At 48.0% G+C, this 25,606-nt stretch overlaps 1 protein-coding gene across 1 annotated transcript; it reads right to left on the bottom strand.

Annotated features, from left to right (window-relative positions):
• Window positions 1–941: 941 nt before the first annotated feature.
• On the bottom strand, window positions 942–12,043 carry ZIM2 (zinc finger imprinted 2). Its single transcript, XM_047094283.1, has 5 exons — window positions 11,665–12,043; window positions 9,408–9,508; window positions 7,435–7,561; window positions 4,294–4,386; window positions 942–1,924 (listed from the first exon to the last, which is right to left on the bottom strand). Exons 1-5 carry the CDS (start codon window positions 12,041–12,043, stop codon window positions 942–944), a joined length of 1,683 nt encoding a protein of 560 aa, XP_046950239.1.
• Window positions 12,044–25,606: the final 13,563 nt, after the last annotated feature.

Raw genomic sequence — 25,606 nt, 5'->3', positions numbered from 1 at the left:
ATCTCAAAAAAAACCCCACAGAACCTGGGTTTAGTTCCTACTTCATCCCTTACAACCTAGGTCACAACTGACAACTTGGGACTTTCAAGTTTGCTTTACCTATAAAAACACAACAGATGTGCTCACTAGGTACACTGCAGCATTCCTTAAAAGATCAAATAAAATAATATACATGGCAATGTTTTGTAAATTATGATGTACTGTGTAAATACCAATTACATCAGCTTTGTGGCTGAATCACTATAAGCACAGCTTGAAAATCTTTTTTAACCATGCTCTGGGTGGACGCATCCCACGTGGTGAAGTTACTGTATGTAAACACTTCTAGAAAAACTTGGGAATAGATTGCCTGCCTGGAGCCCAACTGCCAGTCACAAATTTTTTGTCACGGTGTCAAAATGAAGGTTTTTCCAATAAGATGAAAACAGAGAGGGAGGCAAACCATAAGAGACTCTTAAATACACAGAACAACCTGAGGGTTGCTGGCGGGGTGTTGGGTGAGGGGATGGGCTAAATGGGTGATGAGCATTAAGGAAGGCACTTGTTGAGATGAGCACTGGGTGTTATATGTAAGTGACGAATCACTAAATTCTATTCCTGAAAACCAGACTACACTATATGTTAACTAACTTGGATTTAAATTTTTTTTAAAACGAAGTTTTTCCATTCCATGAATACCACCAAAGAAAGGCAAAATCTATTAGCTTCTTTCCTATGCAACAAAGATATTCTTTGTAAGGATTTTCATCTGTGTGACTACTGACACATGTGCTGAATCTTCTTTTGCAGAAAGACTGTTGTATACCCTTGCAACTATTCGCCATTTTAAAAATCACATCATGATGAAATTGTGAGGGATGGCAGAAGGCCTTCTCACATTCAGAGGGTCTCTCTCCAGAATGAAGCCAACGATATTGAGAATGTTCTCTGACTAGAGGTTTTCAGTGGGAATTGCACTCATCAGCTTTCTCTTGAGAATGGAGCTGATAATGTTGAGTGAGGTAGGAGGGTCGGCTGAAACATTTCCCGCACAGCTTACACTGGTAAGGCCTCTCTTGGGCGTGAATTCGATAGTGTTGAATGAGGTGTGAAGTCCTGCTGAAGGCTTTGCCACAGTCACAACACTGACAGGCTCTCTCTCCAACATAGTCATGTTTCCGCTGATAGCGAATGAAATACGTCTTAGTGCAGGGCAACCTAGGGGGAAGAGCTTTGGCTGCCTCGTGGGCTTTGAGATGTTGGAAAAGATGCACATCCTGGATAAAGGCTCTGCCACACTGGAAACATTCGAAGTAGTCTTCCTGACCCTGAATTCTTACACGGCCACAGGTGTTTGTGTGCCAGGTGAAAGACTTTCCACCTTTACTGCATCCACGAGACTTCTCACTGGAATGAGTCCTCTGACGTCTGGTGAGGTGTGGCATGAGGTTGAAGGCTTCTCCACATCGTTTACATTCAAAGGGCTTCTTCCCAGCATGCAACTGCTCATGTCTCTCACGAGCTCTTTGGGTGATAAAAGTTCTTTCGCAAAATCCACATCTGTTGTCTCTGTTCTCTTGGAGCAAAGGCTCATCAACCACTGGCTGGGGGCTGGTGACAATTCCAGGAGTAGCACATTGCTGGGGGTCCTTTCCTGGAGGACCTTCTGACTGTTTAGTGAGATCTGAGCTTCTTTCAAAACCATCACTGTCACGGCCTCTTTCCTGAGCGGGGGTCTCGGGCTCACTCATCTTTATAGAACTTGAAAGTTTCTCCTGGTCGACCTGGTGCAAGTCTGTTGGACCATCAGGAGAAGACTCTCCTTCGTGGACACTGAAGAAGTTACCTACCTGTAAATCCTCCATTCCCACCCCCAAGGATGGCTTTTCCACAGGCAGGCTTTGCTCTGGAGTTAGATCTTTGGTTTTAGGTCTTTTTTCCCCATCTAAAAGAAATGTAAAATTTCCTCTATTCTTTCCTCACAGAGACACATTGTAGAAACCGAAGAAAGGGAACAAAAAGAACTGGTCTCCCGCAGATTGACAGGGATTTAAATGTTTTGCTAAAAGTTTGGATTTTCTTCTGAGAGTAGTAGTAGTCAAAACTTTATGCTTTATACAAAGGCAACCCCCTGGGTGGGAAAGAAACTGAAGCCAAGGAAATCCAAGGTGGCATCCTGGCAGACATCACGGTGTGTGAGCAGAGGACAGATGAGATAGCAGAGCCAGACTACGATCAGGCACGCATCAGGATGGGGATAACCAGACCCATCACAGTGGATTAGATGTTTCGGGAAATGGTCTTTGAGGAGCTGACTCAAACATGGAGGACTGAGATAGCTGTTCTGCCAGCTCTCCTCACAGAGTCCCCCAAACCTGTCCTCTACAATCCCAGCACCGGCCTCCACGAGCTTTAGCCTGCAAGAGCAGACTCCCAACTGGTTTCTCTGCTGCTCTTCCTAAAGCCCATTTTCCACAGAATCACCAGAGCGATCTTTCTAGAACAGTGCTGCCCAGTGGAATGCCCTGAAATGAGGTAAATCATCTATATTTTTGCCGTCTGATATGTAGCCACTAGCCACACATTGGTAATGAACACCTGAAATGCAGCTGGTGTGAGTGAATTTAAATGTATGTACTTTTAATTGGTGTAAATTCAACTACATGTGTCTAGTGGCCACTACATCAGACAACACAATTCTATGGTGTCAATAATAACACCTCATTCCATGGCTCAAAACCTCTGTCTGTCTCCTGTCCCCTCCACCTTACTCAGACCGTATTGCTTTTCTTCCTGTTTCTGGAACACCCAAGCTCATTCCAACCTTGGGGCCTCTGAATTTGCTATTCCCCCTACCTGTAACATTCTCCCTCAAGATTTCTATGTGGCTCCCCTTCCGTCTCGTTCAAATATTCCTCAGTGAGTTCTTTCCTGACGGTCCTGGCTTCAGCAGCCTCCCATTTGTCACTGTCTGCTTTACACTCAGACTCTATTATTTGCCTGGGTATCAACCATCACCCCCATTAGAAGGCAAGCTCCATGGGGGAAGGGATTTGTTACTGTATCCACAGAACCTAGGACAGGGCTGGCCCACCACAGAGTCTCAGTAAATATGTGTGGAATGACCGAGTGAGTCAAAGAGTGAATGAACAGACTAAAGAAGACACTGAAGGCAACAGAGGCAGGTAGAAGAGTCCCCACGGTAGATCCTTGAATTTTATTGGGACATTCACTTCTCTGCCCATACAGGACAAGGCAGGGAGGGCTGCACTGATCAGCACTAGACTGGGCACAGCTACTGGTTCAGGGGTGGGACAGGACCCAAATGGAACACTGAAGCTTCCTCACTCATGACAATGCTTCTTGGACTCACCTGCTTTCTCTTTCTCTTTCTTTCTCTGTCTCTCTGTCTCTCTCTGTCTGTCTCTCTCTTTCTCTCTCTCCTTGCATGGAAAGAAGAAAGAAGATCTAGGATTTGTTGGCAGAGTGACAAGAGGAAATGAAAGTAGGCCTTTGATAACATCACTGAGCCCCCACTTCCAATGATCCCTGAGGTCCACATGAGCGGTACTGTAAGCTAATAATCCCCCCTCCAGCTTATACAGTGTTGGTGTGGTTTTCTATTGAGAGGCACTGAAGGACAACGACGATCCTGGCTGATACACAGTGACCCAACTCAGAGAAGGAAAGGATTTCATAAAGATGGCAAATGTTATCATATTGTAGCCACAGAGTTGGAAAAGGTAAAGTCTAGAAGGTTCTTGTCCTGAAGTCATAACGATGTTGGTAGAACACAGTGTGAGAGAGGGAGAGGGAAAGACAGAGTGTGTGTGTGTGTGTGTTGGCAAAGGTGGGGGGATGGAAACGAGATTGTGGGGGTAAAGGAGGGAAGGGGAGGCGAGCCTCTGCGTGTCAAATCTGAAGACCTGGCATGAGGGAACATAGGAAGCAAGTGGAAGGAAGAGTGGTGCCATGCCAAGGTTTTCTCTTGTCTGAGTTAAAAAGGAAAGACCTGGGACTTCTAGCTGCAGAGGCAAGGGCGTGAAAAAGTGCAGGGGTTGGAACACTAGAGAAAAGGGAAACGGCGTCCCTGGAACCAGGCAGGAGAAGAGCTCAGTCAGCAAGAAGAGAAGACGAAAGGAGGTACTAAGTGCCCACAGGGGGTGAAGCCTCAAGAGCCCTGAGTCAAGCGTGCCTACCGGCCCCCTCCCTGGCCTGAGCGGACCCTGAGGAATGCCCTCTGACCACAGCTCCCAGCCCCCAGCCTGTCTTCCCATGATTCCGGTTTCCATGGGCTCTCTGCTCTCTACTCACCGTGATGCATCTCTGTATCGCTGTCTGCCTCCATCACATGTGACTCCTCCTCTTCCAGCTGTGAGATAATGTCGGGTTTAGAGAACTGGTACCCTGTTGAAGAAGGAGACTCATAACTGGGGGATTCTTCCCTGACCCACAGCAATTCCCAGCCTAGGCTCTAAAGACTCTGCGATAATAAGGAAGATGCAAATGCACAAGAAAGAAAAATGAAGCCCATTTCTAAAGATTGATCAGGGCCCAAGGGACAGGTGGCATTGTCTGGAGCACTTTTGGCTGTCACAAGTTCAGAGAGGAAGGAAGGCTATTGATATCTAGTACAGGGGCTAGGGAGGCCACTAAACATCTTAAATGGCCAGGACATTCCTCCACAGCAAGCAACGATCTGGCCCACATGTCAGCTGTGCCACGGCTAAAAAACTCTGCTTCAGAATAAAACCTGAGGACAGTGTGCTGGGCCCTCTACTTCAGCCTGGGGGATCTGATGTCATAGCTGCTCAAAAAGTAAACGACATGTGGTTCTCTTCCTCCTGTGATACCTTCATTCCCTTGGTCATGAAATGCTCCTTTTCCTCTACTTCTGTATTTCCCAAACTTAAGTCATTTGCATACCACCTGCCATGGTCTGGATGTTCCTGTCCCTGTAAAATTCATATGTGGAAATCCTAATGCCCAGTGTGGTGGTGATCGGAGGTGGGCCTTTGCGGGGTACTTCAGTCATGAGGGTGGAGTCCCCATGGATGGGATTAGTAACCCTATAAAGAGAGGCTTCAGAGATTCCCTAGCCCTTTCCACCAAGTGAGGAGCCATCAAGAAGCCTGTGACCTAGAAGAGAGCCCTCACCTGACTGTGCTGGCCCCCCGATCTTGAACTTCCAGACTCCAGGACTGTGAGAAACAAAGATCTGTTGTTCAGAAGCCAGCCATTCTGTGGTGTTCTATTACAGCAGACCAAACGAACGAAGTCACCGCCTCGTTATTTCCTTGCTTACTGTCTGTCTCACTGCACTGGCATTAATAACATCCACAAGAACAGGAATCCTCATCCATTACCTATACCGCAACCTGGCACGCTGACAAATTTATTACTGACCCTCCCATTTCGGCCCTATCTGTGTGCCATTTATAGTAGTGTTTAGTGTTTAATACTTTTCTTTCTTTTAAAAAAATGTTTATTTATTTACTTATTTTGAGAGAAAGAGAGCATGTGTGCACAAGTGCACAGGGGGAGGGGTAGAGAAAGGAGAGAGAATCCCAAGCAGCACACAGCCTGATGTGGCGCTTGATCTCATGATCTGTGAGATCATGACCTGAGCCGAAATCGAGTCGGACACTTAACTGATGGAGCCACCCAGATGCCCCTTAATGCTTCTCTTTAGATCACCTCTTTTTTTTTAACTTAAATACACTTAATTTAAATGGAAGCTTTACATAAGAGACTGTTAAAAACTGAGAACAAACTGAGGGTTGATGGGGGGTGGGAGGGAGGGGCGGGTGGGTGATGGGTATTGAGGAGGGCACCTTTTGGGATGAGCACTGGGTGTTGTATGGAAACCAATTTGTCAATAAACTTCATATAAAAAAAATAAATAAATGGAAGCTTTATATCAACGTTAAAAACAGAAACCACTGTTATTTGCAAAAAACAAAACAAAAACAAACAAACAAAAAAAACCCTTAAGGTAGTAGAGCAATAGCTCCACCAGAAATGAAGGTTACTGAGTGCTGCCGGTCTAAGGCTTAGGGCCTCAGGTCTGCTCTCTCTTTACTCAGATGGGAGACCAACAAGATTTACTACCCAAAATACCCTTGGGTCTAACCCACCATACCCACCCCACACTTAGGAAGACAACATCCTGGGTGGTACGTAAGATCTCAACTAACCCCAAACCTTCAGTGACGCAAGAGGTCAAAGCATCACAAGACAGAAATGCCTCTGGGTCACCGCATGAGGGCTGAAGAGGTAAAACTGATTTATTCCCTCTATTTTAAGTCACAAATATGGTAACTGAGAGAAGAGTTACATTGGAAAAGGCACTCTTTTTTGCCTTCTTCATGACCAATAAAAGTCACGGTTCACATTACACACTCTTGTGCCAGGTTTGAGGTAAGGCACCCCCAACCCCTGCCCCACCCCCCAGGTCTCTGACTTCACAAGGACCAGAGCACCAGCTTGCTGCCAGTGGAATGCTGTTTGGTCTTGATTGTGTGTTTCAGGAGACCTCAGCGCCCCCCAAAAAGCCACTAAAAGGAGGATCCTGGCACTGGCAACAAAAACATGTAGCCTGTCAGGAAAGGCAAACCACCTTGCCTCTGGACGTGAAGAGAGACTGGGAATCTCTGACTCTAAAAGTTTAAGTCCAGCAGAAGCCTTTGGAGCTCCTGAAAGTTTCATCGATTCCTTTGCGCATTCAAAAAACATCACCACGTGGGTCGCCTGGGTGGCTCAGTCAAAGTGTCTGACTTCAGCTCAGGTCATGATCTCACAGTTCATGGGTTCGAGCCCCGCGCCAGGCTCTGTGCTGACAGCTCAGAGCCTGGAGTCTGCTTCAGATTCTGTGCCTCCCTCTCTCTCTGTGCCCCTCCCTGGCTCATGCTCTATCTCTCTCTGTCTCTCGAAAACAGATAAACATTAAAAAAATTTTTTTTTAAATCACCATGAGCCTTCTACTGCACCAAGACCTGATGAAGCAAACCCCTGTCTGGCAGTACAGCCGTTTAATTTCAGGGACCAGATCCTGGGGCTGAACCGCTTAGGGTCACACCCCAGTCAGCCACTTAGTAGCTGTGTGGTTTTAGACAAGTAATTTAACTTTCCCAAGACAGTTTCCTCATATGTAAAGTGGCAGTAATAATAAAAATAACAAGAAATATATCTCCCCCTCGCGGAACTAATATGAGGAATAAAGGAGTTAGGACAGGTGCAGTGCTTAGACTAGTGCCTGATAACACATATTAAGTACTCAGTGTTACCTCTATGATGAGTAACTGAATTTGATATTAAAATACTGTCTCTGGTCTGGGTTGAGATTCAGACGTGGTGAATCACCGTCACAGACATTCCTGACGTGAGGAGAGGAAAGAGGTGAGAACCACTGCCTTATCAGACAGAAACCAAGTTCCATGGAGAAGACGGCCTTACCTAAGGAGACCAGGTTCCTGTAATTCTCCAGCATCACCTCCCGGTAGAGATTCCTCTGAGCAGCACTAAGGTAGGTCAGTTCCTCCAGGCTGAAGTCCACAGCCACATCCTGGAAAGTCACCAACTCCTGAAATACCAGAAACAATTCTAAACGATCAACATCCAGACATTATCCTAAGGGGGGAGAGGAGTCTGATGAGAGAGGACTGAACATAAAGCATTCAGACCGGCAGCAAGCTTCTAACCCAAGTGTTGTAATCCAGAGGGTGTAGGGACTTAGTAAAGTACCCTCCTGTCCTGAAGTACAAGGAAAGAGGGAAAATTTCTAAGACAGTTCCTGCTGCTAACTACTACAAGTTCGGATTGGAGGAAGAAGATCCTTTTAAGCCACCTAATAAACAAATAATGAATATGAGTAACTGGAAGCTGAGCAGTATACCTCAGCCTCAGGAATCAGAGACTTAAGTTTAAGTCCTGGCTCTGGTTCTTATCATCTTTGTGAGTGTGGGTACTGAAGCCTCTGTGACTCATCTGTGAAACCCAAAGAGCTCATAGATATTCAATCATATTAACAGAGAAGTGCAAATAAAAACAACAAAGTACCATTTAGATCCATGCAACTGACCAAACTTAGTAAGTCTGACAATACCAAATGTTACCTAGTATGTGGACCCATGGGACCTCTTGCTAGATGCTAAAGGAAATGTAAATTGGTAAACTACTCTGGACCCAGAAATTCTATTCCTAGGTATATTTGTTCATGTGTATTTGGAGACAGATATTCTTAATAGTGCGGTTTGTAACATCCAAAACCTGGAAACAACCCATATGTCCGTTTAGAGTAGAAGAAATGGTAGAGTCACAGAATGGAATAATATTCCAGCAACGCAAACCAATTAACCACAGTTACACACAACCATCTTGATAACCTAAGGTTAAAAAGTGCATACTAGAAGACTACATGAGAATAGGATACACACTTTATTAATACACATCTCTTGTGTTTTCAGGAAAACATTATGCAGATCAATGAACAACTGATTTAAACTAGAAGTCATGTACTGGCTGCCCAGCAACTACAGAGGGGTTTATCTGGCTTTTATTATGATTTTTTTATTATTTTAAATATTTAAAATTCATATTAACTGCCAACACCAAAAAAATTGTAGATTTAATATTATTAACTGGAGTTTTAAACCCAGAAGTCGGAAGACCGGAGACCTGAGCCCACATTCTCACATGGCACCACCCACTGAAGCTGAGCACAGCTGCTCCTTAGATGGACACTGCAGGGACAGAGGGCCACTCACAGGAGCAGATCTTCTAGAGCAGTGTTTCTCAAACTTTTTTTCCTTGTCTCTCCCCTCAAGGAATCTTTTTAGACTATTTCTTCCTAATCGCCAACCCCCATGAGGCTTTTTTCTGGTTCTAAAGGAAATGCAGTGTATTGATTTCATTAATTTCATTATTTATGAATTCATAAATTCATTAATTCCATTAATTATCATTTAGGCTTCAAAATATGATTTAACATGAACATTAAGGAGAGTATTTTTGAAAAAAAATAAAACCTCTCAACAGTACTATGTCCCTATATTAGCTGCCATTTGTTTCAAATATAAAGGAGCTTAACAGTGCAAACCACCTGAGGGTTGTTTTGAACAAGCCAACACTGGGCATAAACTGGAATACTAAGAAAACAAACAAACAAAACAATGCAAGAAATAGAAAAAGAGGGAAAATGTCAAATGTATCTGGGATGGTGATTAAGAACAACAGAGAAAAATAAAGCAGAGGATATAGAGTCAGGAACAAATTTTAAACAGGGTAGCCAGGGAAAGGCTCACTTAGGTGATACTTATATAAAGACTTACAGAAAGTGAGAATGTGGTTTAACTGGAAAGGGAAGGTCTGGAAATCAGGAAGGTGAGATCCCCATTTGGAGAACGAAGTCAGAAGAAAGACTGACTCACCTGGGGTCCAGCAGATAAGGGGTTTTCAGACATCTCTGTGTCCTTCTTTTGTTTTTTGGTGTTCCTCTTTTCGGCAAGGACAAAGTCCTGAGCAGGGAAACCTTGAAGGGAGAAAGGAATGACCACGGAACTGAGTTCAGTCTGGCAGCACCCACAGACACAGAGAGTGGCTTGCCACCCCACATCAACCCCGCCCCTGCCATGGAAGACAGCAGCAGTCCTGGACTTCCTGTAAGAGAAAAACCAGAGAAATCTTTCCTCCTCTCAATATAGCAAGTTCCAAAAAAGAGCTCTGGGCGTTTCCCAGCTCTAAACCCTTCAATGACTCCCCACTGCCTTCCACATAAAGTGCAAGTTCCCTTTTTACCAGTGGTTCCCAGCCTCACTGTTCAGTTTCTCAACTGTAAGATGGAAATAATAATACCTATGCTCGGAAGGGATCTTATAAGGATTAAGCATTACATGTACAACACACACACAAAGCATGTTAAAGTGGCAGCTCTTCAAGCTTTTCCTACATCTTTTTCATTCACTGATCTAGAAGACGGCCACCACATTCCCCACAGAAACCTGCACCTTGAAGGCCTGCCCTGCCTGTAGTCTCTTCCCAAGTGCACCTTTCATCAATCTGTTGTTTCTTCCTCATATCCTAGGGAGCTTTCTTTCCTTTTCCCTGAATTCGAGCTCCATTTGTTAATAGCTCTGCTCTGGCCCTTTGGCCAACTTTTTAACTTCTGGGGCAATATCCCCTATGCCCACCGGAGGCAATATAACACCATGGTTGGAGTATAGATGCTGCAGCCAGCTGCGGGGATAGGAATCCTGACTGCCGGGTACAATTGTGGGCAAGTTATGCAACCTCTTTGTGCCTCTGTCTCCTGTACAAAATAAGGTAATAACTATTTCAAGAGCTATTAAGAGAAGTAAATAAATTAGTTATGTATAAAACACCTAGGATGTAGTACATTGGAAGTATCCAACGTGTTCACTACTACCATCTTCCAAATTCTTTCAAGGGATGAAGGTGCACAGAATTGGGTTAGTAACGATCCTTAATTCACGATATCCGTACTAAACCACGCGTGACCCTACTTATTTTAAATGTATTCATTTACAAGTATAATTAATGCCTGTGAATTCACTACCCAACCCCCAATCTAGAACATTCCCAATAACTTACACCTATTCGTGTGCTTTTTCCTGTCCACAACCCAGCCTTTTCTCCAGAGGTAACTATAGTCTTATATTCATATTTTTTGTTCCTTTGCGTGCCTCTATCTCTCCCCCTATCCATCTCTCTCTCCCCCTCTCTCTATATAATGCTCCTAAACAATACTTTGTTTTTAGTTAGTATCATTTTTGTTCAAAGGACTATGAGGAATAAATGACTTTTTTCTTTCACTGTTAAAATACCCTTCTTTCATTATTAAAATCCCAATCTGGTAACTTGAGTTTCCAAGAGCCCACATTTTGGTAGAGGTTAAACTTCCAGGCCTTGTTTATCTCACATTTTATACCCTCATTTTTCTGGTTGTGTGTATTGTTTTGTTTTGTGTTGGTACTAAAGTTTAGGCTGGATAATAAATGAAGCAGGGGACAACAAAGCTGGAGAGAAGGTATACTCTCAGAGAAATAGTAAATATTAAAAACTTTTTTTACATTTATTTATTTTTGATAGAGAGAGACAGAGCACAAGTGGGAGAGGGACAGAGAGAGAAGGAGACACAGAATCTGAAGCAGGCTCCAGGCTCCCAGCTGTCAGCACAGAGCCTGACGTGGGGCTCGAACTCATAAACCACGAGATCATGACCTGAGGTGAAGTCCAACACTTAACCACCTGAGCCACCCAGGCACCCCAAGAAATAGTAAATATTAAAAGCAAAAGCCAAGCCCCAAATTTCTTCCATCTCCTATGAGGTAGATTAGACTGGATTATAAAATTCATTCACTTATTCTTTTGACAAATTTTTAAATGTATTTTGCTAGAGAGTACGCACATAAGTAGGGGAGGGGCAGAGAGAGAGCGAGGGAGAGAGAGAAACCCAAGCAGGCTCCACAACATTAGTGCAGAGTCCAATGTGGGGCTTGAACCCATGAACTGTGAGATCATGACCTGAGCTGAAGCCAGGAGTCAGACACTTAACCGACTGAGCTGCCCAGGCGCCCCTGACAAGTTTTTATTCATCTCCTTTTACATGCCATGCACACAGGGGATGTTCAATAAGTGGAAATGGCAGTTGCTTCCGTCCTCTCTCACCTTTCTCCCCACATGCTTGGATCAAGCCGGCCACCAGGGCTCCTGCCTCCTTGCTGTTCTTAGGCTGTTTTGACCTCACCCAGGTCTGCACCTCCTCCGGTAGGGTGCTCAGAAACTGTTCCAGCACCAGTCGTTCCATCATCTGCTGCTTGGTGTGGGTCTCGGGCTGCAGCCATTGCCGGCAGAGCTCCTGGATTTGGCTCACAGCTGGGTGAGGCCCAGTCACTGGAAGATACTGAAAATGCCTAAACGTTTGATGAGAAGCTTTCAGAGCCCCTGGACTTCTTATGGGGATGGTTTCTGGATTCTCTTCTTGATCGTGTAGGTGGAAGAGCTGGGGATTCTTCAAGATAGCCAAAACGTCTGTCACGTGCACCATCTTTACAGCTTGGCCCTTCATAGGATGGAGATACTCTAAAAGGCAGGCTGCTACAGAACACACTGGTGTGGAAGATGGTGGGTGGAATTGTAGCGGATGAAAACAGGATACGGAAACCCAGGACCTGCAGAAATCATGTAGAGAGACTCACAAATGGCCTGCACGGTTGGGACTGGACAGTGGGGTACAGGTGATTTGAAACAAAAGGAGTTACCACATTTCACACAAATGCCTAACTAGACATTTACAGAAATTTGCACATCTCCAGATATGATGTTACTTCAGTCCCCTCCCAAGGTCTACAAAATTCATGGGCACAGGCTAGAAATATCTCAGAAATGGCACTGAAGGGAAAAGAGACTTGAACCTCAAACACAATGAACTGTATTAATTTGATCCACAGAAGAACTTCACTTCAAAAATAAATGACTGTGTATTATACAAAATAAGGAAACAGCCTTTCTAAATTTTTTTAAACATTTATTTATTATTGAGAGAATGAGAGAGACAGAGCATGAGCATGGGAGGGGCAGAGAGGGGGGGGGGACACAAAATCCAAAGCAGGCTCCAGGCTCTGAGCTGTCAGCACAGAGCCCAACACGGAGCTCGAACTTACAAACCATGAGATCATGACCTGAGCCGAAGCCAGACGCTTAACCGACTGATCCACCCAGGCGCCCCAGGAATCAGCCTTATGATATGTATACCCTACAAACAACTGGATTCATTTGCAAAATATTAAATCAGTTAGAAAAAGGCAAATAAGAGCAAAAAAAGTTAAAAGATATAAGCAGGTATTGTGCAAGATAGCTAAATGGCCGAACAGACACAAAATGGGGCTCAACTGCATTAGTCATCAGAGAAACAGGAATCAAAACCACAAGGAGCTATCACAACACACCTTCCAGGATGTTCTCGTTGAAAAGAATCAGACAATAGTAAGTGTTTTACAGGAGACAATTAAACATTTCATTTTAATTCTTTGGTCAAAATCCAGTCTGGAGTAAAGTATGAAAAGTATTTTTTTTTCCTAAAAATTTTCCTGCCACTACAAATAAAAATTCGCTATCCTCCTTCTTGCTTTAAAAAAAAAAAAAAGTTTATTTATTTATTTTGAGAGGGGCACAGAGGGCGCGTGCGCATGCATAAGCAGGGGGGAGGGCAGGGAGAGAGAATCCCAAGCAGGCTCCCTGCTGTCCCCAAAGAGCCCAACAGGGGGCTTGAACCCAAGAACCAGGAGATCACAACCTGAGCTGAAACCAAGAATCAGATGCTTAATGAACTGAGCCACACAGGCACCCCTGTCCCCCTTCCTTCTTGAAATGTGTGACGTCCCACCCTGAATTGAACTTCCAGGTGTGCAGCCCAGGGAAGGACCCTAAGAAAGGATTACTAGAAATGAGTGTGGGATCACACCAGCCTAGCCTGCCTCCCTACACTAGCCAGGTTCAAGGCGAGTAGGGTGTAACAATTCTTCCTCCTGGCCCACAAAGGGAAACTATGACCTTGAAGGGTCAAGGCCTCCAGGCCTCCAGGTCTCAAGTACTGAAAGAAAGCTCATGGGCCTGCCTCCTCAGAGGGCACCTTCAGCATCCCTCCATTCTTCATAAATTCTTAACTCTCCTTCCCTTAAATTTTTATATTTTGGATTTCAGCCTTATCTTATTCCTACTTCCATACCATCCAAATTCTAACCAATTACTTCATAGTTTTGGCACCTTCTATTTCTTCCCAACACTCTTTTACTCAACCTTTATGTTTTAACTCTTAATACCACTATAATCATCTGCACAGAAAGCTCTCTAATGTCAATCAATTGTTTCACAACTTATTTCAGTTCTTTTCCATGGCCGTTGGTGTATTTGGGCTTTCCACTTTTTGGACCCAAGTTTAACGTTTTTTTGTTTTGTTTTGTTTTTTAATTTATTTTTGGGACAGAGAGAGACAGAGCATGAACGGGGGAGGGGCAGAGAGAGAGGGAGACACAGAATCGGAACCAGGCTCCAGGCTCTGAGCCATCAGCCCAGAGCCCGACGCGGGGCTCAAACCCAAGGACCGCGAGATCGTAACCTGGCCGAAGTCGGACGCTTAACCGACTGCGCCACCCAGGCGCCCCTGAACCCAAGTTTAAAAACATCCTTTTTCAGAAAAACCATCCATTTGCTTGAAATTGAAGTATACTAATACATGATTGCACATAGTATTCTCAGAATATTAAATCCCTTAAGTATGCAACTTTATCCTTTACTAATCAGTGATGCTGCTTTATTCCTAGGTTTTTAAATTTCTATTGTTTGTTCTTTATTGCCATTTTCTCTTTTTCACCCCAAGTACCACCTGCTAGTTCCAAGGCTATTATTTTTGTTTTCTCATGTATTTTTATTTATTTTCATTATTTTCTTACTCCTTTTTTAGAGTTTTATCATTTTTTGTTTGTTCATTTGTTTGGGGGAGTTTGGGAACCTCTTGAAAAAAATGTATAATTTATTTTCCTTCTTCTTGACTACTGAAAGCTGTTAATTTGGGTTATACATCAACATTTAGGGACGTCACCCCTCTTATTTTCGTTATTTTCTAAATAATTCATAATTGCACTCTGGGAAACATGAGGGAAATCATGTTAAAAAGTACTGACAGGGGCGCCTGGGTGGCGCAGTCGGTTAAGCGTCCGACTTCAGCCAGGTCGCGATCTCGTGGTCCGTGAGTTCGAGCCCCGCGTCGGGCTCTGGGCTGATGGCTCAGAGCCTGCAGCCTGTTTCCGATTCTGTGTCTCCCTCTCTCTCTGCCCCTCCCCCGTTCATGCTCTGTCTCTCTCTGTCCCAAAAATAAATAAACGTTGAAAAAAAATTAAAAAAAAAAAAGTACTGACAAAAGCAGCTAAGGTGTTAAATATTTTTTAAAAAGGGGGGGGCCTAAAAAAAGTCCCTATTTAACATGTTAAAAATACTAAAAAAAAAAAAAAAAAAAAGAGTCTCTTGATTTCAGAGTGGGGAAGAGCTTTCCGAGAAGCAGGGATGAGTGTCCGGAGAGATCCCGAGTGGGCAGAGGTCTTGGTGGGAGGAGAAAGCAAGGACTGAAGGGAACGAATGGAAGATAGGCACCGAGGCAAGAGAAAGGGAGTAAATCAAGGCAGGCAGGGAGCAGGGCAGAGCCGAGGACGGAGTGGGACAAGATAAAGAGAAGGAGCAGATGTGAGGCGGGGGAGTCACGGGCTGAGAAAAGAGGGGCATGACCAGGGCAGGGAGGAGAGACAGACAGCACTGGTGGAACTGAGGTAGAGGGGAGCACTGACAGGGAGGAGCGTAGAGCTGAGGGAGGGGGAGAAGATGCCCTGTCTTCAGACCCGCCCTGGGTCTGAGAGCAGAGAGACATGGCCCTGATCCCGGAGAGGAAAGTCAGAGTTGGGGGCTAGGGCCTGGCATGGATCAAGGCCGGGAAGGAGTGGGGGGGTGGGGGGGTGAAAGGGGCCGGGGGGCCTGGAGGGGCGTGTCTTGAGGCCTATGGGCGGGGCCTGGCCCCGAGAGGGGCGTGCCCTGTTGTTTGGGGTGGAGCCTTGAGTGGGGGCGGGGTTTCAGCCAGGGGGTGGGGCCTGAGGTCGAGCATGGAAGGACCTGTGGCTGGGTCAGGCCCTGGGCTGGAGGGGCATGTCCTGGGTCTGGGTCGGGAGGGGCGTGTCGAGGTCTGGAGGGGCGGGGTCTGTGAATGGGGGTGGGGCCGGCAGGCTGAGGGAGGACTTTAGCCTGAGGGCTAGGAGGGCAGTAACCAGAGGCCAGACAACTGAGGTCACAAATGCGCAGAGAGGAGAGGCCACGCCAGTGCGGCGGTGTCCCTCAGCTCCCTGGTCTCCTCAGACCCCATGTCCCACCCAGGCCCCTTCCCCACGAGGGCTACTTCCCGTCACCCTACACGGAGGCTCCACTCACCCCACTTCCTCCTCCCCAGGCACAGCTGCGCTGGGCGCGGGTTCAGTCCCACTGTGGCGTCGCACCTCAGGGAGGCCTGCGCCACCAGCCCCGGGGCTTCTCGCGCCCTCGGGTGCCCGCTCCTCGCCCTCGCGTCTCCTCCAATCACGTCCCCCTCCCTGTCCCGTCCCGGGCTGCCCGCGCACCACTCACACGCTGACCCCGACGCCCGCTCACGCTCACCTTGCCTGCCTGGAGCCTCGCCTGACTGACTGAACAGCTCGCGCTCAGATTTGGCGCCTACGCGCCTACGCTGCGGCGCATGCGCCCTGCAGCGTCTGCGCGTGCGCTCTGTGGGGCCTGCGGAGCGATGCACCTCAAAATCCAGGCCGCTCTTCGCTGGTTCCGCTGGGGGGCGCGCGAGGACACACGTGACAGAGATGGGGGAAGGGGAAGAAGGAAGTGGCACCAGGGTCGCCTGAGTACTTAAGGTGCTTTCCTTGGCTTTTTGGTTCGTTAATATATGGTTTGCAGATTTTTAGGTAAACCAACAGTATGAGGTGAAAAGTCTTCCTCCCCTCCCAGTGTGTGCCCCATGATGAGGGAGTGTGGGGCAAGGTGAGGGCAGAGTACAGGCCAGCAGCACCCCCACCCCCCAAAGTGGGATATGTGTGATATTCCTTGGACATTCCTGGCTGCCCAAGAACAGGGGAAAGGGATTTAAGTGCTTGCCGTGGTGATATGGAAAACTAAAGCAAATGAAAAATTAAATTCCCTTACTGCCTACAGCCCATAGACAAGTCCTTGAAACTGGCACAGCCGCCTCCCCTCTAGGAGCTCAGCTGCCTGGATGATGACACGTTGCTGGGGACAAAAGAGAATCTTGGCTTAACGTTATCCTGACACCCCCACCCCGACCCCACAGGATCCTGTAAGTCTACTTATTTTATTTTATTTTATTTATTTTATTTTATTTTTTATTTTTAAAATTTATTCATTTTGAGACGCAGAGAGAGGAGGGAAGGGAGAGAGGGAGCGAATCCCAAGCAGGCTCTGCACTGTCAGCACAGAGCCCCATGCGGGGTTCCAACTCATGAACTGAGATCATGACCTGAGCTGAAATCAAGAGTTGACCTCCTAACCAACTAAGCCACACAGGTGCCCCAGGATCCTGTAAGTCTACTTTCACATAAAAAAAATTCCTTTGGAAACTTCCTTTGTCTCAACTCCCCTGAGATATATGTGGGCGATCATACTCCAAGATTATGGCCGCTGATATATATCCAAAGGGTCCCATGACTGCGGTTTTACTAAAGGATAATAAATGGTGTTTTCCTAACAGTAGCTAGCCCCTCAAGGTCCTGGGAACTTGCTTCCAAAATTCCTTAGAGACAACGCTATCCCTAACCCCCTCCCAACCTGAGGATATATAATGAGTTACCCCTCACAACCCCAGTGCAGCTCTTCCTGCCCATGGGTCCTGTCCCAGTACGTTAATTAAACCACCTTTTTGCACCAAAGACGTCTTCAAGAATTCTTTCTTGGCTGTCAGCTCCCAACCCCCCCACCATCACCCCAAAACTTCATCACACCACCCACCAATTTTTTATGCCCATGAAACATGTGGTAACCACTGCGATTAGTTTGTGTCCTTCCACATTTCTTTATGCATGGTGTGTGTGTGTATATACATATCTTCCACACATGCATATAAGCACATGTGATCATACGTGTATGTGTGATCATACATATATCTGTACTAGAGTATATATTCCTGTACATATGCATGTATCGATAATATTAATGAATGTATTTTAAAATATGAAATATTTTTATAAATATATAAAAATTAAATATTATATAGTACAAATATTTCTTGTATAATTATTTACATATGTAAAATGATATGTAATGGAAATATGTAACTATATAATCTATATTGTTATAATACATAGGTTCACTATTATACATAATTATACATTTTCATAAATATAAGACATATTTTTAGGTTTGTGTAAGTACTCGTACTCTCATTTCCTCCCTTTTTTAGACAAAAGATGGCACACTTTACCCATTGTTCTGTGCCCTTATTTCTTTTCACTTACCAGTATGTCTTGCAGAGCTTTTCATATCAGTACAAAGAGAGATTGCTCACTGGTTTTGGTTTTTAATTTTTTAATGTTTATTTATTTTCAAGACAGAGAGAGACAGAACACGAGCTGGTGAGGGACAGAGAGAGGTAGACACAGAATCCGAAGCAGGCTCCAGGCTCCGAGCTGTCAGCACAGAGCCCGACACGGGGATCGAACTCACGAACTGCGAGATGATGATCTGAACTGAAGTCAGATGGACACTTAACCGACTGGGCCACCCAGGTGCCCCTCACTGTTTTTGAATAGCTGTTTGGGTGATCTTGTATGGTTTTGCCTTCACTTATTTAACTAGTTCCTCACAGTTGAGTTTTCAGTACTTTCTCCTGCGACTAGTGTTGAGGGCATACTCTTGACCTTCAACAATTGTGCTGGTGTGTAAATCTACAGGTAAGATAAATTCCCTAACACGGGGTTGCTGAAGCAAAACATGTACATGTCTCTTATTTTTCTAAGATTTTATTTTTAAGTAATTTCTACACCCAACATAGGGCTCGACTCACAACCCCAAGATCAAGAGTTGCACGCTGCACCGACTGAGCCAGCCAGCCAGGCACCCCATGTATGTGTCATTTTGAGAAAGGTTTCTAAGTTGCCTTCCATCAACACTTTTGCATCTTAGACCCCCACTACCCTTTGTGAGCGTGTCTGTCCAGGGGCTCAGCTCAGGTGACAGAAGGAAGCCCTGGATGAACCAAGGCTGAGACAGAGCCCCGCCTTGCCCAGAAAGGCCCAGAATGGCCAGGCTGCATCTCACAGATATGGGAGCACAGGCCCAGAGGAACCAAGGACCCCTGAACTGAGGAGTCTGGGATTATTTTGGAACCCTCATTGATTCTGTGGATATCAAGAAACTGACTCTCAAGTTTACAGGAGAGGCAAAAAGACCCAGAATGGCCAATACGATATTGAAAGAGAAAAACAGTGTCTAAGGACTTCAGCACTTGACACTACTGGACTTTCAAGACTTACTTGTGAGAAAATTTAATAAAGGGAAACCTCACTAAAATGAAGTTAGCAGACCAGAAGGGGGAGCTCTCGCTCTAAATCAAGAATTGTGGATTACACACTCCATGAGAAGAATTCGGCACAGGGAAGAATCATCAATTCCAGGCCCCCACAGGGAAAGATGGACACTGCATTTCCCAAAAGATACTGACCACCCCTGCAACTCAGCCACTGACAAACCATCACCACCCTGAACCCCTGCTTTTTATCCAACGGACTTTCATTCAGAACAACCCCTCCCAACTTCCTCCTTCTCCATGAAAAGAAGTTCCTCTCCTTCGTCTGTCGGACTAGCCTATGCTTTTTGCAGCAGCTTGCTTGGCCCGAACTGCTATTCTCTGCTCTTCCCAATTATGAAAGACATTTTCAGATGGTAAATGAACTGTTTTATTTTTTAACGTTTATTTATTTTTGGGACAGAGAGAGACAGAGCATGAACGGGGGAGGGGCAGAGAGAGAGGGAGACACAGAATCGGAAGCAGGCTCCAGGCTCTGAGCCATCAGCCCAGAGCCCGACGCGGGGCTCGAACTCACGGACCGCGAGATCGTGACCTGGCTAAAGTCGGACGCTTAACCGACTGCGCCACCCAGGCGCCCCAACTGTTTTATTTTTTAAGGTCAACACTCTAAAGCTAAAGTAATCAAGATAGTGTGTACTGATGAAACAATAGACCAAGCCATCAATGGAACAGAACAGAGAGCCCAGACACAGACTCACATAAATCTGATCTTTAACAAAGGAGCAAAGGCAGAGCAACAGAGAAAAGACAGCCTTTTCCACAAACGGTGCTGGAACAGATATCCATACACACACACAAAAATGAACCTAGACACTGACCTTATTCCCTTCACAAAAAATAACTCAAAATGGATCACAGACCTAAGTGTAAAATCACAACTATAAAACTCCTAGAAGGAAACATAAGATACACATAACCACATCCTGGCAGAGTAAAACCCACAAAGTCAGAACACACAAATTCCCCATGTGGGGGATCCCCCAGAAGTGTTCCCCTGTGTGTTTTATCTGGAAACCAATGATTCCAGAATTATGCAAACTGTCTGAGCTTCAGTTTACCCCTCTGTGAGGGCGAGGGTGGGGTGGGGGGGTGGGAGGAAGGATACTAAGTTATTAAATGTAAGGATTACATATGATTAAAAAGTTTTCCTCAACCCTCTTAGGATCCCAGCTGGGTCTGACAATTAACAGGAGAAAAGTTCACCAGTTCAATGTAAGTTTTCTGTGACATGAGAGCCTTCCTGAGAAAATGAGAAAGACGCATTTCATGCTAGGTTTGATGAAGAGTGGACACTCCTGGAGGAATCTGACCGGTTAAAGAGTATGAGGGATTGTAGGAAACTGTAGCAAGGCCTCTTTGTTAGAATTCTTCTCATTCTCTTTTTCTTCAGAGATAAAGATGTCCCTTTCCTCCTGGTATAAGGAGGGAAACTTTCACATGAGAGTTTTATAATCTGTTTCAGGAAAGAAGGTGGAGGATGTCAGAGTGACCTTATTTCTGGTGTTTTTCTCAAACTCCTTGAGGTTCAATACGCCAAGGTGTCATTTTCAGGGTATGTTATCCTGAACCCCAACACATAACAAGTGATTAAATAATGTCTGACCCCACTATAGACAGTTTGTGTACTGGCTACAATTTTACCATTATTAGTGGATGAGAGTCAGGAAGCATCTCACTCCACCTCCTCTCCTGGATCACAGCTACCCTGCATCATTGTTCCCCTGGGTAGGGGCTTCACCTGGCCTCAGATGTCAGCTCTCTGCCTGGTGCCTCTGCCCCATGTACTACAGCCCCTGAGTCTCAGCCAGGACTTACAGGAAAAGGTATATGACAGTTGAAAGGAAGATCAGAGGATCACAGAACTTCATACTTCAGAGCAGCAGAGACACAGGGGCCTGGATTCCTGATCATGGGGTGGGCTGGTGGTAGGGGCTAAGCCCTGCAGAGTCATCAGTCATAAAATGATCCTCAGGCTGAAAGAGAGGCAGCTCACACTGTAAAGCATTCAAAGCACGAAAAAATAACATAACTGCTAAGATAAAGGAAGTGCTAATTAACTTGATATTGATTATCATTTAAAGAAATATACCGATATAAAACATCGTACCTTTTAAAATGTACAATTTTTATTCATCAATTACACCTCAAAATATGGGGGGGGGGACAAAATTTCTTTTTGCTGGGGGAAAAAAGACACAGTTATAACCCACCAGCCATTCCTCCACACCTCCCAACCTATACACAGAGACCCCTTCAGGCACTCCACACACACACTCAGACCACACGGAGAACCTACCATTACCCAAACAACGCTCTTTTTAAAACAGAGATTCTGGGCACATCGACAAACACACACGTTCAGAAATACATCCACACACTCAGAACAGACAGGGATACAAACACACACACACACATAAAAAAAAACAAAAACACATATTTTGAAATGAACCCCGAGGACACCAGGAAATAACGTCACACACACGTCCGCAAACACACACTGCAGGGAAACTCAGACACGCACATGCCCAGGCCTGCAGGTCTCTCCGGGAACATGGACACGCATGCGCACACGACCGGGGACACATGCATCTGCAGACGCACAGCTTGCAAACCCCAAGTCACCCTCCAGACACGCAGACGCCTCTGGCTGACACCCTGGACCCAGGCTGAGCCTCGCGGGTGGACCTACCCCACCCGTAGGTGTCCCCTCCTGGATGCATACACCCCACACGCGCCCAGCCCCCACCCCAGCCGGGCATGCGCACACACTCTCGCTGGAGGCGCTGGAGCCAGTGCGCAAGCGCCCTTCTCCTCCGTGAATTTTCAGACTGAGTCCTCCTCACAAGTCCCCCCACCTCTGTCAAAGGCCTCTTGAGGGGCTCCCCGCACCGGATCCGGCCCCATCCCCGCCCCAGCCCTGGCCCCAGGCTGACTTCGGGGTGCCTCCAAATTCATTGTCCTGTGTCCCAGCCCTTCAGGTCGTCCACTGTCTCCCCTGATCCCCAGTTGACCTGTACAGAGCCCTCAGGCCTTCCAAATAACATGTGCCTCCTCCATCAGACTGCCTTGGCCCAAGGCCCTACCCTCCTGCCTCTTGACCTCCCCACCATGCCCAGGTCTGCAGGCCTGACCTGAGGGGACAGCTCCTTCCTCCCCTGCACCCTCACCCCCACCCCCACATACCACCAAACACACAAGCAACTTCCACCACCAGCAACCCAGCCCAGGAGCCTGGGCCAGGCCTTCCGGGGAAAGGCAATCTGAGTTGACAGGAGAGAGACAGGCAGGCACAGAACCTCATGCTTTTGGAGCAGCAGGGGCACAGTGCCGGGCGCCCTAGTCCCGGGGGTGGGAGGGGGCTGGGCTATGTGGGCCGGACGCAGGCAGGATCATCAGATGTACGATGACCCCCGGGTGCCACTCCAAGTCACCCTCCAGGGCACGAGGACGCCTTCTCGCTGACACCAGGGCACACGCAGGCTCTCACCCAAGCCTCCCCCCCTGGAGAGCCCCCCTCCCATGCACACACTGGGCTCTCTCCCAGCCCCACCCACTGCAGGGCTCCGCACGCACACTCACTGGAGGCTCTAAGGCTGGTTTGCAGGAGCCTTTCCCCTCTGGGATCTTCACAGGCATCCTCCACACCCGCTCTAATCAACAACCCCCCACCCCGACCCTCACCCTCCCCAACCACAACTTCACCTCCACCCCCTGAAAACATCCCTCAGGACTGTCCCCTAAAATCCTTCTCCTATGCTCACACCCTGGCCGTCAGGTCCATAACTTTTTCCCATGACTTCTAACTGACCTCTCCAGAGTCTTGAACCCACCAGATGCACACTTGATTCCCCTCCCAGTCCCTGACCACCCCCCCTCCCACTTCTCACTGGCATGGAGGGTGTCTCCAGCCATCTCCTCTGTGAGGTCCCATGTTGTGTCCCCTCTGGTCTTCTCACCTGCAGGTGGCAGGAGGCAGTCACACAATTCAGAGTGGCTGTCAGCTAGGAAATGGCCTGGAAAGTGCCAGCGGTGGTCGGGATGACTCTCTGGTCCTCTGCGTGGATCTGTGCCTCCCACACCCATCTCAGGGGCTCCCAGACAGCACACTTGAGCCCCAAGACCCGAGGCGCTTCTGTGCTGTGCTGGCTGGGCGCCTAGAGGCTCAGCAGTGAGATCCTCATCCCCATCTCCATCCTGATCCGGATCCATCCTGGTCTGCTGCCACCTGGCCGGCCCCAGATTACCACCCCAGATCTAAGCTGAGCGCAGGAGGTCCCTTCTGAGCCTCACCAGCCTGGGACTGTCCCTCTGGCCCTGCCAGACTTGGAGGCTGCTTTCCCGCTGGGCAGGGGCGGGGCGGCCCTGCTCAGCTCCTCTCCACTTGCCTGCTCAGGGCCCCTCAGGACTGGCCCAGAGACCCGTGCAGGACAAAGAGTGTGGGAAAGAACGTGCTCTCCCAGGGCTCAGGGACACTCCCCGCCCCCACTGCCCCATCTGCGCTCCCAAGACAAGCCATGCAACAGTGCCTGAGCAGGACACAGGCCGCTGTGGTGCTGGCCACAATTTTATTGTGTTTACAGCTTGAGGGGCAGGAGGCCTCTCCCACCTCCTCCTCTCTGGCCCTGAAGCACTGGCCCAGTCTCGGGGTCTTCTTCGTGCACCCAAATGGAAGGGGAACAGGAGGGGCCCTGCAGGAGCATCAGATCGGACACACCGGGACCCCCAGGGACGCACTGGGCTCCCCCCACACCACGCGGAGATTGCACACAATGCATACACGATGAAAACCCACAATCACCCCCTTGGCGTTCACAGTCTTACGTGGAATCATTGAGACTCACGTGGATCCCACAGACACACAAAATCTACAGACGCATCCTCATGCTCACAACACGGGGGGGGGGGGGGCGGTGTCAGGTCCCTACACAATGCAAACACACACATTCCTGGAGCCTCACAGACAACCTGCGGGCTTCGCACTCCGATTAGCAACCTAAGACTGACTTGCAGACCCTCACACGGAAACAGGCAGACACAAAGTCCAAAGAAAGCACACTGAAGCACAGACACACAAACCTTTACACACACACGCGCGCGCGCGCGCGCATTTTCAAACGAACCCCGAGGACGCCTGCACATAACGTCACACACACGTCCGCAGACACACACTGCAGGGAAACTCAGACACGCACACACCCTGGCCTGCAGGTCTCTCCGGGAACACGGACACGCATGCGCACATGCCTGGGGACACATGGCGTCTGCAGACGCACAGCTTGCAAACCCCAAGTCACCCTCCAGACACGCAGACGCCTCTGGCTGACACCCAGGACCCAGGCTGAGCCTTGCGGGTGGACCTACCCCCCCAGGTGTCCCCTCCTGGATGCACACACCCCACACGCGCCCAGCCCCCACCCTAGCCGGGCATGCGCACACAGACTCGCTGGAGGCGCTGGAGCCAGTGCGCAAGCGCCCTTCTCATCTGTGAGTTTTCAGAAGCGTCATACTCACAAGTGACCCCCTCTCACACAAAGGCCTCCTGAAGGTCTCCTCGCTGCTCCACGTCCCCCTCCTCCTCCCTGGCCCTGGCTCTAGACTGACTTCAAGGCGCCTTCAGATTAATTCTGTGCCCCAGCCCTCCAAGTCGACCACTGTCTCCCCTGATCCCCAGTAGACCTGTCCAAGAGTCCTGTAGGCCTCCCGAATTACCTCTGTCTCCTCCATCAGACTGCCTTGGAGCAAGACCTGATCGTCCTGCCCCTTAAAGCCCTCCCCACCCCTGCCCAGGTCCACAGGCCTGTCCTGGAGGGAAGTCTTCTTCCTCCCCTGTACCCCCACACCTACCACACATACCCCCAAACACAAAAGCAACCTCCCCCAGCAACCCAGCCCAGGAGTCTGGGCCAGGCCTTCCAGGGAAAGGCAATCTGAGTTGACAGGAGAGATGGGCTGGCGCGGAACCTCATGCTTTTGGAGCAGCAGGGGCACAGTGCCTGGCGCCGTGGTCGGGGGGGGGGGGGCGGGGGATGGGGGGGCGGGCTGGGCTATGGGGCCGGACGCAGGCAGGATCGTGGGAGGCAAGATGACCCCCCCAGGTGCTGGATGATCCCCTAACATACTGGACACACCCTCTTCCTTGCCGGGCCTACTGCCAACAACTCTGACACTCTCCCTCAGCCTGGGCGGCCCACCTGCAAACAGAGACCCTCTGGTGGAGACGCGCACACACACACACACACACACACACACACACACATACACGTGTGCAGTAACACGTGCACACATTCAGCGGCATTCTGGCACACACACACACACGGAGACACACGCCAGAGTGGACACCGGCCTGATACTCCCAAGTCACCCTCCAGGAAACACAGATGCCCTCTCACTGACACCAGGGCCCATGATGGCTCCCATCCACAGCCCTCCACCCTGGGGACCCCTCCTGGATGTGCACACTGGGCTCTCTCCCAGCCCCCACGG

The sequence above is a fragment of the Lynx rufus genome, unplaced genomic scaffold, assembly GCF_022079265.1.
Source record: "Lynx rufus isolate CCGP_SWC_20201006 ecotype Redwood Valley unplaced genomic scaffold, mLynRuf1.p SCAF_39, whole genome shotgun sequence".
Taxonomy (NCBI): Eukaryota; Metazoa; Chordata; class Mammalia; order Carnivora; family Felidae; genus Lynx; species Lynx rufus.
This window is presented reverse-complemented; position numbering and strand designations above follow the sequence as displayed.

What these genes read in the sequence shown, in the direction of transcription:
- ZIM2 (XM_047094283.1), bottom strand. Translation starts at nt 12,043, where the DNA reads ATGGTGCACGTGACAGACGTTTTGGCTATCTTGAAGAATCCCCAGCTC. An exon ending in CCAAGCATGTGGGGAGAAAG is followed by an intron (nt 9,509 to 11,664) that starts GTGAGAGAGGAC and finishes TCTCCCTTCAAG; the next exon opens with GTTTCCCTGCTCAGGACTTT. An exon ending in CAGGAACCTGGTCTCCTTAG is followed by an intron (nt 4,387 to 7,434) that starts GTAAGGCCGTCT and finishes CTTCTTCAACAG; the next exon opens with GGTACCAGTTCTCTAAACCC.